Source organism: Labrus mixtus, chromosome 1, assembly GCF_963584025.1.
Source record: "Labrus mixtus chromosome 1, fLabMix1.1, whole genome shotgun sequence".
NCBI lineage: Eukaryota > Metazoa > Chordata > Actinopteri > Labriformes > Labridae > Labrus > Labrus mixtus.
In genome coordinates this window covers 13,198,556-13,213,507 of record NC_083612.1, presented here as the reverse complement: position 1 = coordinate 13,213,507, position 14,952 = coordinate 13,198,556, and the positions used below count along the sequence as shown (strand labels likewise).

The following is a 14,952-nucleotide window of genomic DNA, read 5'->3' as shown; positions in this document are numbered from 1 at the left end:
TGTAAATAGACATTATGTTGATTATAGTTATAAGCATAACTGAACACATCAATTTAACAAAAATCTTACTTGGTCTTCCTTATTGTTTCTTACTAACTTTTACTCTGACATAATGTGATAATGTGACTCAAAGAATCACTGTGAAGCCATCATAGTTTTTAAGTGTACTAACTTAAATGTATGATGTTTTGTTCCTGTCTGATAAAATTTTTCTGACAAATAAATGTTTTTTTTTCTGTTTTAAAAGCTGGCAGCATGTAAAGAGAGTGTTCTTGCAGACCTCTTGTATGTGTAGTGTATCAGACTACTGCCTCATCCACATATTCCTACTTTGACTGCAAATGACAACCTTGAGCCCTTTGTGCATGTCTTGAGTGCATACAGAAACTGACAACAATAGACTTCCTGACATCCTTAATAAACGTGGGGATAACACACATGTACTCCATTAAAACATCCTGTAGAATTGTGTGCACCAGCATGCCTCCATCCTTGTTGGATTTAAAGACAAAGAATGAAAGAAAATTGACACTACAACCTCACTATTGCTTGAATTTAAAGTCTCTTATTTGACAGTAAGAAAATGTAGCCCTTGGTGAATAATGCATGTGACTTTTTCAAATAATCTTTAAACAGAAGAGGGATCATCACCTTTTTATTTCCCCCCAAAAATCAGACATTATTTGTATAGCCAACTCAAAAATATAATCTCATAAGGGACATCGGATACATAGGACAGGTATGAAGCTTTAATTTGCTAGTTTGAAATTAGTACCTAAATCAAGGTTGAGGCCTATGATATCTCTACCTACCGACCTCTGCAGGCATTTAGATTTCCTCGCATTACAAGACTGCCACCTAGTGACCGACCTTTACAGACGCACCCAGTTACACCTAGAAATCTGTACATGTTTACAAACAGTTGCGTCTACCTGAAGAGAGCGAGAAGATTATGACCGATTATGTTAAGTGGGGGTTTTTCTACTTTGAAGTGGTCTGAAGAAGTCGTCCAAATTTTCAGTCGGACACTTTAATTTCATAAGACGTGTTTATTCAGGATGGTATTCTCCTCCGCACCTTCTGTGTGCGCCATTATTATTCCGCCGATTGGAAACACATCCACACAGTTGACACGACACAGGCAGCTCTGGTTTAATCTTTTGGTTTAAAAGACTTAAATTCGTGACAATGTCGGAGGCTTTGCTGCAGTGGTGTGTGGACCAGCTACACCACAAGTTCGGGTTGGAGGCATGCGAAGACATCGTCCAGTAAGAAATGAAAAGTTTGTTTAATATGATGTTTGAAGTGCCGACAAACCGGAAGCTGCGAGTCTACGACATAAAAAACATATCATGTGTGTTACTGTGTGTTTTTTTAGGTACCACGTTTAGGCTTCACAGTTGAATTTGTGTACACGGATGAGTGTTGACGTCTCTTGTGTGTGTTTATTTGACTGTTTCCTCTGAAACAGATCGCGTCACTGTCGCAGGTAGATAGTTTGACAGGTGAATCAGCTGTTTATTAGCAAACGGAAGGCAGACTCTTCATTTTTATATCTTTGCTCTTGCTTTTAGCTGGATCATTTTACGCCGTGTTAATACATGTTTGTAATTGGTTCAAAACTCTGCTGCCCGTATTGTCACCAAAAACCCCCTCAGACCATCACGTCACGCCCATCCTACAGCAACTCCACTGGCTCCCGGTGAAGCAAAGAATCATCTTCAAACTCCTCCTGTACACCTTTCAAGGCCATCCACAACCTCACCCCTCCATATCTGTCTGACCTCCTTCACATCGCCACTTCAGCCCGCTCCCTAAGATCCTCCTCCTCCTCCATCCACCTCACCGTGCCCTCTGCCCGCCTCAGCACCATAGGGGGGGGGGGGGGGACTCTCTGCCACCTGACATATGCATTGACTCTCTCCCCATCTTCAAATCCAGACTCAAAACCCATCTGTTCAAGTTCTCTAACATTTTAAACTGCAATTACACTGTCCTACATTTCATTTCTTTATTGTATGCTGTTTTTGTTTTTTTTATCCATCGCTGTTTTTAAAATGTTGATTGTTGTACAGTGTCCTTGTGTGTCTTGAAAGGCGCTTCTAAATAAAATGTATTATTATTATTATTATTATTAATAATTATGCAGCTTATAAACTTCTCAGTGTGAAGTAAACATGTAAAGATATCAGACAAACAAAGTGATATTTGTTATAACACATAACATAGTTTCATCTGTTGATTAATTAAGACCCAACACATAGACTTGAAGCCTGTTTTCAACACAGATACTTTACAAGGAAAGCTATTAAAGTGGCATAGATATATTTTTTTAATTAATAAATATAACAATTTCCAGATCAGAAATTATGTTCATGTTTGGTTTAGAAAAGTAATAAATATCAAAGACAACATACCCTCTCTTCAGGTGTTTTCTGTTGCACCTCAAAAGCAAATGTGAAAAACCTTTAAGTAACAGCTTTATCCAAACAAAAAGAAATCTAAGGATGGGAGATTAACTTCTCACATGTTATAATCAGCAGCCACTGACAGATGCATGTTGAAATGCTTTGACCAGTTTCTGTAATTCATAGAATAGCAATAATAGCAAGTCATCTCTTGTATGTGTGTAAAGTAAAGATTAGTCACAGTAATAGCACAGCAGAGTGTTTGATTGTTCTATTTCTCTTTGATCATTTCCAACTTCTAGATACATTCTGTCCATCGAAAAAGCCGAGGAGATAGAGGAATACGTTGGAGACCTCCTGCAGGGCACAGATGGGAGAAAAGGGATCTTTATAGACGAGCTCCTCCACAGATGGGAAAAGACTCAAAATCGGGTGTCTGATGCACCGGGGTCTTTCCTTCTCAAGGACTCAGTTGCATCAGCAGGTATGCAAAAAAAAATGTCTAATGTGTTGAATTGTTTTGTAGAATCAATTCCTTCTAGGCAATAAAAGCCTGCTATGAAATGACTTACAAGAGCATGTACGTCGCTTTGGATAAAAGCGTCTGCTAAGTGAATTGTAGAATTGTAGCATGACTTAACATAAGAAATGATTGTCTGATTTGTATTCAATGTCGTTCAGTGTATTCAGAATTTCTTTGAGATGTGATATTCCCAGTATTTGCTGAAGAAAACACAACTGTTTCCTAGATTCACAAGACATGACCAAAGACACCCAGAAGAAGTCCAAACGCAAGGGCCGTAACAAACAGGAGGTGTTGACAGTGAGCCAAACAGAACCTGAGCCTGAGGCAGTCAAAACCCCAATAGATCAAATGAGGGTAAGCCAAAACCTCTGCTCTCTCACAACCTCCTTTTATGAAGTTAATGTGGTCTGAGAACGTCCACGACTCACCACTCCAAGTGCTTGTGTTGATAAAAAAAATGTTTTTAGAATTTAATTTTCTTTTCTTTTTTTCATCAGTATACTAATATTCCTACCTCGTTGATTTGATTTCTTCTTGCCTTGTCTCCTCAGGCCCAAGAAAACAGCAGTACGTCCTCAACGAAGAAGAAAAATAAGTACGTCAATTTGTATAATACGGAGGGACAGGACAGGCTGGCTGTCTTACTGCCTGGTCGACATGCCTGTGAGTGCCTTGCCCAGAAGCACAGACTCATCAACAACTGCATCAGCTGTGGCCGCATTGTGTGTGAGCAGGAGGGCTCGGGACCCTGCCTCTTCTGTGGAAGCCTGGTACTAAAGTCTTTTGACTCCTTAGATTCTATTCTCTTCAACTAGTTCTTGTGATGTTGACTGTCCTCATTTTTGGGTGTATTATTATTTACTCACAGTTTTTCTACTGCTTCAGGTCTGCACAAAAGAGGAGCATGAGATCCTGCAACGAGACTCCAACAAAAGCCAGAAACTAAGAAAGAAGCTTATGGGAGGTGAGAGTAAAAACTGGTCAGAGTCATGAAACACTAAGAATAAGAATGAAGAGGATTGATGCTATGAGTTGTTTTTAATTTTGGTGACAGAGGCTGGAGAAAGAGACTATCTCCCACACCAGGAGGCCATGATGAAGGCTGGCTTAGAGAAGGCCGTTCAACACAAAGAAAAGCTGCTGGAATATGACAGGAACAGGTATCACAAAACACAGTTTAACTGCACATTTCAGAAGGAAATCATGAATGTTTTTTTTTAATTTACCGTCCCTTTTAATTCCAGTGTGAGGAGAACTCAGGTTCTGGATGATGAGTCCGACTACTTTGCCACTGAATCTAATCAGTGGTTGTCTCCTGGTGAGCGAGAAAAGCTGAAGAAAAAGGAAGAGGAGCTGAGAGAACTCCGCCATGCATCTCGCAAGGACAGGAAGATCACTTTGGACTTTGCTGGTAGACAAGTGATAGATGAAGGGAACGGCCTCAACGAGTACTACAACAAGTACGATCATTTTACACCTTTTTAATCAAGGCTGCAAAGTCAGATTTATGTCTCATGTGTGAGATGTATTTGTAGTTGTGCTGAATAGCTTCTCCTTTTGCATTACTTGCAGGTTGGATGAGACGCTAAAAGCTATGAACAACGACCCCAAGTCAAAGTCACCAACATATTCTGAAAGAAAAGATGGAAGGCAGACCCTCGGAGATCTGGTCAACCCCAACATCATGCAGTCTGCACCAGAGGTTGGTTATTTTTAACATTGTATTATATTTTTCTTTCTTTTTAAATGTATTTTTGGGCTTTTTATGCGGGAAAGGAGCCTCAGGCTGGATTCGAACCAGGGCCGCCCACTTCGAGGACAACAGCCTCTGTACATGGGGCGCACAAACTAAACACTAGACCACCGTTGCCCCTATATAATATTTTTTCCATAATGACATTACAGATTGTATTCGTTTTCATGGAAAGTCTTACATTTAATTTTTTATGTATTTAGGATCGACATACTGTTATAACCACAGTAAAAACTATTCTTATTCATTTTCTTGTAAATTTAAACATCATGAACCGTGGAAAATAAATGGTTCTCTGTTAATGGTTAAAACTATTTATTTATTTATTTACCATGAACATACAGTAAACTTTGGTGCTATAACATTTAACCATGCACAGGTCCCACTTGTCTTAATGTTTATAGCAAAATTCTCATTTGTAACACCTGTCCACAGGAGGCTTTTCGAAGTAACAGAGAAATAAAGAAAAAGAAAACGATACAATGAAAAAACAGTTTAGTTATAAATGTAAGAGGAAAGTGTAATTATGATCTTAATCAGTAAAATGAATGCACTTTCTAGTGGGTGGATGTTGGAGGAAGTGAAAACAAGAAGAGAAACGTGGAGCAGGTAAAGAGTTCAGCTAAGGACAAAGGAGGAGAAGAACGTTCCAAGTTGCGGCTCCAGGATAAAGAGCTGCAGGAGATGTCTGACGGAGGCTGGTGCCTCAGCATGCACCAACCGTGGGCATCGCTGCTGGTGAAAGGAATCAAGAGGTAAAGAGTAAACAAACTCCCGAGTGAGCTTTGAAGATAGATAAAATGTCACTATAACCACAAAAATCACAAAAATGTATAAACTTTTCACTGTCAGGCAAATGAAAGCAGAGCTAACTTTGCTTTTTATGTGTTGTGGGGTGTGTAGGGTAGAAGGCCGAACTTGGTACACATCTCATCGAGGTCGTCTTTGGATTGCTGCTGCAGCCAAGAAGCCCACCCCTCAGGAGGTTACTGAGGTGGAATCGATGTACCGCCACATCTTCAAGAAAGGTAAATGTAATGCATACAATACGGCTGTGAATCCAAGAGATGACCTACCTCTATTCTACAACATGCAGCGTTTCATTTGAAGTGACAACAACCTGGGAACTATTCCTACAAAGTCTTTACTCTTTTTCTGCAGAGCCCAGATTTCCTAAAGATTACCCCACTGGTTGCCTGTTGGGCTGCGTCAATGTGACCGACTGCCTGTCTCAGGAACAGTTCAGAGAGCAGGTCAGTGAAAGTTTCCACATATCAGAATTATGAGTTAAGGCCGAGCTGCAACCTCAGGTGTTGAAAAATGAAGCTGATTCAGAAGTGCAAAATCCTGCAGTTTGTCAAGTGTCTGCTTGAGGCTGACTGCAGAAGCACCAACAGCCACACACACATCCATTTAAAGGTCCCATATTTTGCTTCTTCTGGTTTTATATGCCCTTTAGTGTGTTTTCTAAGTGTCCTGTGCATGTTTAGGCACATCTGTGTGCAAAAATTCGCTTGTAACGCTCGGTTCTAGCCCCCCTCGATAAAAATGTTTCAGTCCGACGTCATTGTCAGTGTGAGATCACTGATCTAAGCCCATTGGCTCGTTGTGGCAAGCCCTGCAGCTCATGTTGAAATTTCCGAGAAGCGTGCTGAGCAACTGACCAATAACGACAAAGCGGATCGGCAGACCAATCAGAGCAGACTTGGCCCACGTGGGGTCTAACAGTGGGGGCTCAGCAGAGCGTAGCTGACGGACTCAGAGCGGAGAGGGAGCAATGAGGAGCAGTACATGAAAACAAACACTTTTTTCGAACTTTAGCTATTGTGAACGTACAAAAGTAGGTACATAGATTAAATATACGAACCCCAAAAAGGGCATAATATGGGCTCTTTAATAAAAGCCTTTTTATAGCAGAACAACAAAAAATAGGTCTGATTAGCGCATTATGTGATAACTCAATCCGTTTTGATTTTTTGAAGGATAAGCGTCATTAACGATCAGGCAAGCTGACCTAATGCTTCCATTAATGTTTACAGTAACTTATGGAGGCCGACTACCTTGAAAAAAAGTGTAAAATGATAATACGCTTCAACAGTTTTGTAACCACAAATGACTAAGGATTTTATTTTCTTGGGTTGATCATCAGTGTTCTGTGATGCAGGACCTACTGCAGCTACAAAACATTAAAAAAAAGTGTAGTTTGCATGTGATTGACTATTTGGACTGTTTGATGCTTTAGGTTTTTGTTGTTGATTTGTGGAGCTGTAAAAATTCTCATCCACCTCTTCTTTGTTTTTTTTTCTCTTTCTGTCACTTGAGGTTAAATTAATGTTTGCTGTACCTAATAATACCTCAAATTAAATTGACAACAAAGTAATAGATTTTGCAGTAGGATATAATGGGCATCATTTTCTGTTCACCTTTTCTCTTTTGTGCTGTATTGCATATTCATCCATGGGTATATTTCCTGCAATATCATCTTTTACCAGCAGAGGTCAGACAGCACCTTTAAATTAGTAACTCTTTGTCAGTTTACAGTATTTTCCACTAGAGACAGTATGCACCACTGGACAAACCTCTGAAAGCTAAATCCAAGCTCTCATAATACCAGTTACCTCCCACCAAAATGGTTTTAGTCACATATTACATCGGCCTCCGCCTATTGTGTTTATCCAGCATCATTATTTTGTCTTTACAGCTACAGATGACACGAATAGCAAGGAGCACTCTCTCTTCACTAATCAAACAATAGAGTGTGTTTTTCTTTTTTGGCTTAATTTTTACAATTAAAGGGAGATCCAGCCCTGAACAGAGTGTTATGAGTGCTCTGTTTTCACCGTTTGTGTCATGTGGCAAAACAGGCAGTGCTACCTTTCTGGACTCATAAACTGTTTACTTGAGCTTTTACACCCAGCTCACTTCAATTCATTTGCAGTTTTACTCAGTATTAACTGGAAAATACTCCCCACTTCCCATTAAGTCATCATGTATATCCAGAGTCGCTCTCCCATTCTCCGTCAATGGAACACATTTAGACTTAATGACATTGCCATCCTCTACTTGACTGTTTTGCCTCTGGCTTTGAAAGAGACTGCTTCATCTGAGGTTCACAAGTATGGTGTCCCCTTTTACATTTTTGGGATTTTCATGTTCCTATTTGAAACAATTAACTCATCAATTCATCAGAAAATGTGTTACTTTTTGAATAATTTATGCACTAAGGCTTACAATATCATTCACTGTTTCCAGCTTTTGAAGTATGAACATTTGATGGTTAGTCTTCTCTGATTGGACTGAAATAAGAAACTTAAAGAAGTGCCTTTTTTATTCAACAGAAGGGTTTTTTTTTTTTCTTAAATGTATTACTTCAAAGAAAATGAATAGACATGTTTCCCTCATTAATCAGAGTATATATATATATATATACATACTCAAATACACATCTTCATTGATTGATTCGGTATTTGTTCCGTTTTGGTTTTAGGTTTTGAATAAGAATCCACATGGCTTTTTCAATAGTTATTCCATTTAAATCTACATCTACATGTATTGAGCATAGCCTACAGTGACACATTATAAGCAGGAAAATGTGTAAACTGCTACCCATTGGACAAACATGCTTTAAACCTGCACAGCTACAAACCCTCACGTACACATGTGGTCTCCCAATTAAAAAACAGGCATGAAAAAAAGAGGTCCCCTTTTAGGATGTTGAACGTGTCTTTCCATGCATCTGTGCACACATGTTTTAACATACGTCTCGTCTGTCATAAAGACAGTTGTCCTTTTTCTGAGGATCCCCGTGTTCGGGGAGGATGATCGACTCAGTAATGTGTGCTGCTACATAGTTTGCATTCTGACTGCTGGGACCTGTAAATCTAAGGGCTCTCCCCTTTTTGTACTCTGTCCTCATTCTCTACTCCACCACTCATTCCACCCAGGGCTGTAAAATCATGTTTGCAGGCAGTGTGACTGCCCTTTCATCCTGTGAAAGGGTGTGTGTGTGTGTGTGTGTGTGAATGTCTGTGTGTCCACTTGCACCGAGCAGCCATAAATAACACCCCCACCCCACACAAGGCCCCTCAGAAAAAAGGAAAGGCAGATGTAGGAAATAGTGAAGCAACCAGAGAAGAACAACAGCACCAAAGGCCTGATGATGGGGCTGAACAGTTGCTTATTCTAGTCACCATTTTGGAGAAGGCAGAGACTATTAGCTGTGTAGCCCTTAGCAGTGCAAGCCTGCTTCTTTTCATCTAAGCAGAAGAGTTCATGTTGTGCTTGTGAAAAGCAGCACACAGCTGAGCTCCTGGGCTGGGAGAGTGGGTGAGGTGTAGGATTTACTGTCCTATGTGCTGGCAGTTGTGGGTGGCTAACAGAGGGGGGTGGTGAGGGACAAACAGCCATTATACTTTAGGCTTTTCTAAATCTGCCCCTAGTGATGTGTTGGATATTTTGAGAAAGTGGAATGTGGGTAGATCAGGAGTGCACAACAGAAGAAAAACTATTTTTGAAAAAACATAAAAAAACACTGTAAATGCTATAAGCATTTGAAAATAACAGATCTAGTGTGATAACAATCATTCCCCCTGTTGGGGCGCTGTTGTCCAAAGAAGCATTGAAACACTGATTCCCTGCTGACATACAGTGCAGAGAGACCACCCCAGGCAGAACAGGATTTCCATCTGCTTGAGTTGGACCAATTCTTTCCCTCATTAGAAATTGACTGGTGTATTGATCCATCCCCCCCTCCTCCCCCATAATCTCTCACTCCTCCCAACACCCTGGCCCCCCCTTACTACCTATAATTGGCCAGCCATTATGATCCGTGCTGTGTCTCTCCACCGCAACCCCCCAGTGCTCACTCAGCAATGGGTGGATATGTACGCCTGACCTTCCTACTGCAGAGAAACGGAGGGGGGGAGGGGAAAAAGATAGGTATGAACAGAGTGAAAATGGGAATGCTTTTCGCTGGAAGAGGCAGGGAGAGATAATTAAAATGAATGAGCAGACAGCTTCAGCCAAACTAAGCAGGTTAGTGCATGGTGGATGTGCTGCAGATGGTTTACTTCACACATACAAATGACACTCCACTGCGCAGTATTTTCAAATTCCACTTAAAATGAAGTCAAACAACATAACTATATTTTGAGTGCCATGTTTATCTACACATGCACAGACTGATACTCAGCCTTGAAATGGTTCACAGCTCAGGCATAGGCACATGACACCCCATACAGAGCTCGAATCGCACCATCAACGTACTCCTGTGGTGGCAAAATTGATTGGATCAATCCACACTCTTAATAGGGTTTAATTTATTTCCCTTCCCCAAACACAATGTCACCAAGCCTGCAAAGCTTGTGAATACAAGTCACACAAATAATACAAACTCAATGCAGAGAGCAAAACCTTTGAATGTTCTGTGTTGTATTGATTCATGTGAAATAACAATGGAGGAACGAAGGCAGGGTGGGCTCGGTCAGATTAAGCGTTTTTGTAACTTGTCCATGCATTTTCTAATCAATAGACCCTTTGGAAATCCTGCTGATGCAATGTTGACATAGTAATATAGTCAGGGAGTTTCAATATTCACAAAGGTTTTTTGAATAGTATTGCAGACAGTATTTGGTGCCATTTTGTTTCCCAGATAAGCATATTTGATAACATTCAGGTCTGCTCAAGGCAGAGAACACGTATAAGACGGTTTGTAGCAGTGGTCCCCAGGTGGTCTACACTCAGGTTTTACATTTCATCGATCATTAAGTAACCATCACATAGTAGGCTTTATTAAAACCACTTCTGTTTTTATTTCAAATGGAAACAGAACTAAGACCCCTCTTTACTGAGGGCATTCTGAGGTGTCATTGAAGCGAAGCGCAGGTGTAAATAATGAAATGAGTGATGGCTTTCATTTAGCTTTATCACCTCTGGGGTCATCGTATTATGTATGCTGGATCACTGTCACACTGTCATGGCTTTCTGAGACGCGTTAGTAAAGCAGTTTATGTTATTAGCAACACCTGTACTTTTCTGCTATTACAGATCATATGTCTCCTATTGAAAAAGTCATACAAAGGTTTAGAAACCAATGACATTAAAAGCACTGCAAAAGCAGTTTGAATTAATTAAAGCAAAACCTTTGGAAAAAAAATAGGACTCCTGAAAGCAGTGAACTTAACAAATGCCTTACTGAAAATAGGAAAGAAAAGAAAATCCTTCAGAAAAAAATCTCATGTGGAATGTCCATAAACTAATTTTAAATATAACCAGTCTGATATGCAGTTATCTCTATATGACTTGTATGGGTTAGGGTTAGTGTTTTCATCCTAATGTTGTGTTGGTTCCTTCTGCTTTGATTTAGCGTGCATCCATTGCATAACAGCTTTGTCCTTACATAGGAGATAATATCATCTGCCTCCAGTATAGGTTTGCAACAATATTATCTTCGTATAGTATATCTATATAAAGTATCATCTGCATACATTTAATGGGTATAGCAGTACTGTCTTCATACAGTGTATGAATTTAACAGTATTGTCGGCATAAAATACATGTATGACAGTATCATCTGCCTAGAGTGTATGTTAATGATATTATTACCATCAAATGTTTGTAACAGCCTTGTCTCCAAACAGTGTATTTATGTAAAGGTATGATTGTCGTGGAGTATTCAAGTAAGAGTGTTGTCTGCATACAGTTTGTGAATGTTAGCTTTTTCTGCAGGTGTACCCCACAGCATCATCTGCATACAGTTTATATATGCACAAGTTTCATATTAGTACTTCATTGATGAGTAAGTATGCAACAGTAATGTCTGCAGTCAGTGCTTTCTCTCAACAGTGTTGTCTCTGAACAGTTTATAGATCCAACAATATCGTATGCTTACACATTGTCAGGTACAATGTGATTACCAGACATAAAAGTGTGTTTTAGGGATTGTCCCAGAAATGATCTGAGGGTATTACTTTCTTAACAGCTTAAATAAATAAATAGTGTTTTTTTTGTGAATAGCTCATTAAAATTACAAAACATATACTGAATATATAATGTTTATTCTTGAACTATCCTGCAGTCATCTCAGAAGCTTTACATCGATCTTAGCCCTGATAAACAATCATTGTCTAGTCTGGTTTGAAAACTCTTTAATTTAGAACTGGCCGAGTCAGATTGACTCATTCAAATCCTTAGTGATTCTCTACTTCTATGATCTCAACCTATGTCTTTGCATCAGTGCTCCCATACCTACAGTACAGTATATGCTACTTTTATCTTTTCAACATCCTGCTTCTTAAGAAAGTCCTTTATGGTGCTCCTTATTGATGCTTTCAGCCTTACTACAGAGAATATTTAACCCTATTGAAGCTGAGTCTAATGTATATAGACTCCAACTCAGTAAATGTATGCACATCAGCTCATGTCGGATTGCTGAAACTATTGGCTTACCACATCACATATCTACAAGCCGAGCCACTTATCTGTTAAAAGTTGTGCCGGTTTCTGTGGAATTCCATTTCAGCAAGCTCTCCCTTTGACCTCCAGAGTGGTGCTCCTGTGCTTGTTAGGCCGGCTGGAAGCTCGGACTGATGCCTGCGTTTCCTTGTGTGGTAATGTGATATTTATATGCTGAAAGCCTTCCTGCCAGCATGCCACACACATACACACACACAACTCACACACAAACTCGCTCTAAAGGACATATTGGACACATTCCAAAGGAAGGTTAGTCAGGCAAAGCTTTTTTTTTTTTTTTTTCTTCCACCTCTTTCTCAGTAGCATTGCGTGAATCCTCAGCAGTGGCTGCTCCCCTCACTTCCTGCTCCCTTCCCCCTTCATCATTCCATCTTCACATTTCCCCCCACTTTCTCTCTGACAGTATGTTTTACAGGTCAGGGCTGTGAAGCTGTACGGGGCTGTGGAGAATTCAGATCATGCTCAGTGAACAGACGTGCACACTTACACGCCACTTTGCATTTTTCTTTTATACTTTCTCTCTCTCTCTCTCTCTCTCTCTCTCTCTCTCTCTGTCTGTCTGTCTCTCTGCTAAACCTCAGTCACACACCAACACACTCACATTCCTCCCCTTCCTCCCTTTTTCCTTGCTGGGCAGTTTGCCATGGCAAAGAGAGGTCAGACATCATGTGATTCTGCAGTGGTGTGTAGAATGCATTCAGCCCAAGGTCCCCAGGCACTGGATGACAACCAACCAAACCTCAGTCACAGGTTTTCAACTGCATGAAAAATACATAAAACCATCTGCACGGCTTGAAATGGCCTGCTACACTGTTTCTAATTCCACTGCTGTGCTAAGCCCTCTTCATTGATTGTCACACTGTTTCTGCTGTTAAGCCCTCTTTGTCATCTCTACTTCTCTTCCCATTTTTTTATGCTCACTGTTATAGTGCTTGTTCCTCACGCTGTATTGCTGATCACAGAAACTCAGAGTGAAGATAAAAGCGACGTGAGTCATTGCAGAGAGCTTCTTTTTGGTGGTTTGAAAAGCAGCGGTGTTGATGAAAATGAGTCAGATTCAAAGAGAGGTAAATGGAGAGCAAGCGTTATGAAGTGTAAGACTGAATGCTGAACAGGTTTTTATTTATTTCTGCGATGCTGCGTTGCTCTTTTAAATCAAACCTCATCAACTCTTGATTTATATCTAAGCTGTTTTTCGCCTCTTTACTGAACTGGAAGTAATATTGTTAGTGTCAAAGTCATTATGTAGTCATTACTCCGCTTACAGTCATTTAGATAATAAACAAGAAAGGCTGCGGGCTACTCATAATATAACAGAGTTGAATCCTATTTTTTAATGCTGCAGAATAGGTTCGGAAAATTAACACGTACCTGCTCTGTAGTTGGCAGATAAGACGATTTGATGTAGATTGAGAATGTTGTGAAGATTTTGGATAATGAGCTTAAAATATTATTCTGTTATGATCTACTTTGCGATACTCATTTTAGCATTAAGATGGATGGACTTTGAATGGTCCAATGGAATATAAATCAGAGCTGCGCCCTCAAAATGTTCTCTGTAGCATTCGGCATTATGTAAAACAACTAGTACTGATACTGAAGAGATTTAAGAGCCTTTACAGCAGTTATTGCTTTTTGACTTTTTGTGGCATATAGATTCTAGCTTTAGATCTTTGCTTGTTATGTTGGGCTTTATTCAAATATTGATACCTAGCTGTTTAGTTAGCTTTTCTGCTTACACATTTAATGCAAGTCATAATAGTTTCTTGAGACTGCTCGCTAATTTCAGACCACAGATCTGTGTGGTTGGTTGTCAAAGTACTTTGATAGTTTTTAATACCACATGTTTGGGGTTTGGAAACAAGACAAGAAAGAGCGCAAGTCTCAAGGTTTTTTGGAGCCTCCTAAAGAAGCACATAGCTACATTTATGTCTCTTATAAACAGACAGAGAGCAGAGGAGGTGACAGCAAACTGCGCTAATACAGCTGCTAGGTTTTCGGTACTGAAACATTTCCAACTTATTTGGGAAATGAAGTTTGCTATTGGCAATTCAAAATGATAAATTACCAAATATTCAGTGCCATGGACTTCTATTTTTGTTGCCATGGTATCAAAACAGGTATCAATGTTTTTTGTATTTCTACTAGTATCCTATCAAAGATCATAATTTTAGTATCTAACGACCCTACTTTATGGCTTGTACGTATACTGTATGGAAAAAGCACTGGAAGTTAAAATTGTTACGTATGTAACGTGCGATGTCAAATGTGGTAAAACACTGGATCTGGGATTTTCTGTTTCTTCATTGTGACTTTTAGCCTCAATATCATGCAGCCCTAGAATCAAATGAAGAAAATCAAAGACATTAAATGAAGTCAATGGACTGGAAAGCATACAGCCCACACAAAAAAGCCTGTGATTTTGTGGTTAAAGTATGTTTAGCTGTTGCTGTTTTTGAAGAGGTATGTGTGTAATTCTGTCTGAAAAGCTCTGCAGACAAGTGTCTGATCCAAGCTCATGTAACTGTGTAAGCTTTTCTGTCGGTAGTTTATTTGCACAGTCTTCTGGTCCTCGGCTGGTGCGCTCTTAAAATAATAATGACCTCGACTGTGTTAAACAGTGTTTGCACAAAACAGGAAAAATAAGACCTCTGTAGATTTGTTGTGATGTATTTAGCGCCTTGCCAGAGGCAAACTTGAACCCCTCACAATAAGCTTTAATGAAGCGTAGAATCAATATGTGTGACAGTTATCTCCCATCTCAACATCTGGTGTTTGTTTTTGATGCCCCA

The 14,952-nt window shown here is 39.8% G+C and overlaps 1 protein-coding gene across 1 annotated transcript in view; it reads left to right on the top strand.

Moving 5' to 3' along the window:
* Window positions 1-1,107: 1,107 nt before the first annotated feature.
* trip4 (thyroid hormone receptor interactor 4) overlaps window positions 1,108-14,952 on the top strand; it is a 73,760-nt gene continuing 59,915 nt past the window's right edge. Inside the window, exons 1-11 of the mRNA XM_061031274.1 lie at window positions 1,108-1,268; window positions 2,711-2,892; window positions 3,158-3,288; window positions 3,486-3,704; window positions 3,820-3,898; window positions 3,989-4,094; window positions 4,179-4,394; window positions 4,507-4,636; window positions 5,249-5,442; window positions 5,591-5,715; window positions 5,849-5,940. Coding sequence (XP_060887257.1) covers window positions 1,189-1,268; window positions 2,711-2,892; window positions 3,158-3,288; window positions 3,486-3,704; window positions 3,820-3,898; window positions 3,989-4,094; window positions 4,179-4,394; window positions 4,507-4,636; window positions 5,249-5,442; window positions 5,591-5,715; window positions 5,849-5,940 — 1,554 coding nt within the window. The 5' untranslated portion in view covers window positions 1,108-1,188. The remainder of the gene's footprint in view (window positions 1,269-2,710; window positions 2,893-3,157; window positions 3,289-3,485; window positions 3,705-3,819; window positions 3,899-3,988; window positions 4,095-4,178; window positions 4,395-4,506; window positions 4,637-5,248; window positions 5,443-5,590; window positions 5,716-5,848; window positions 5,941-14,952) is intronic.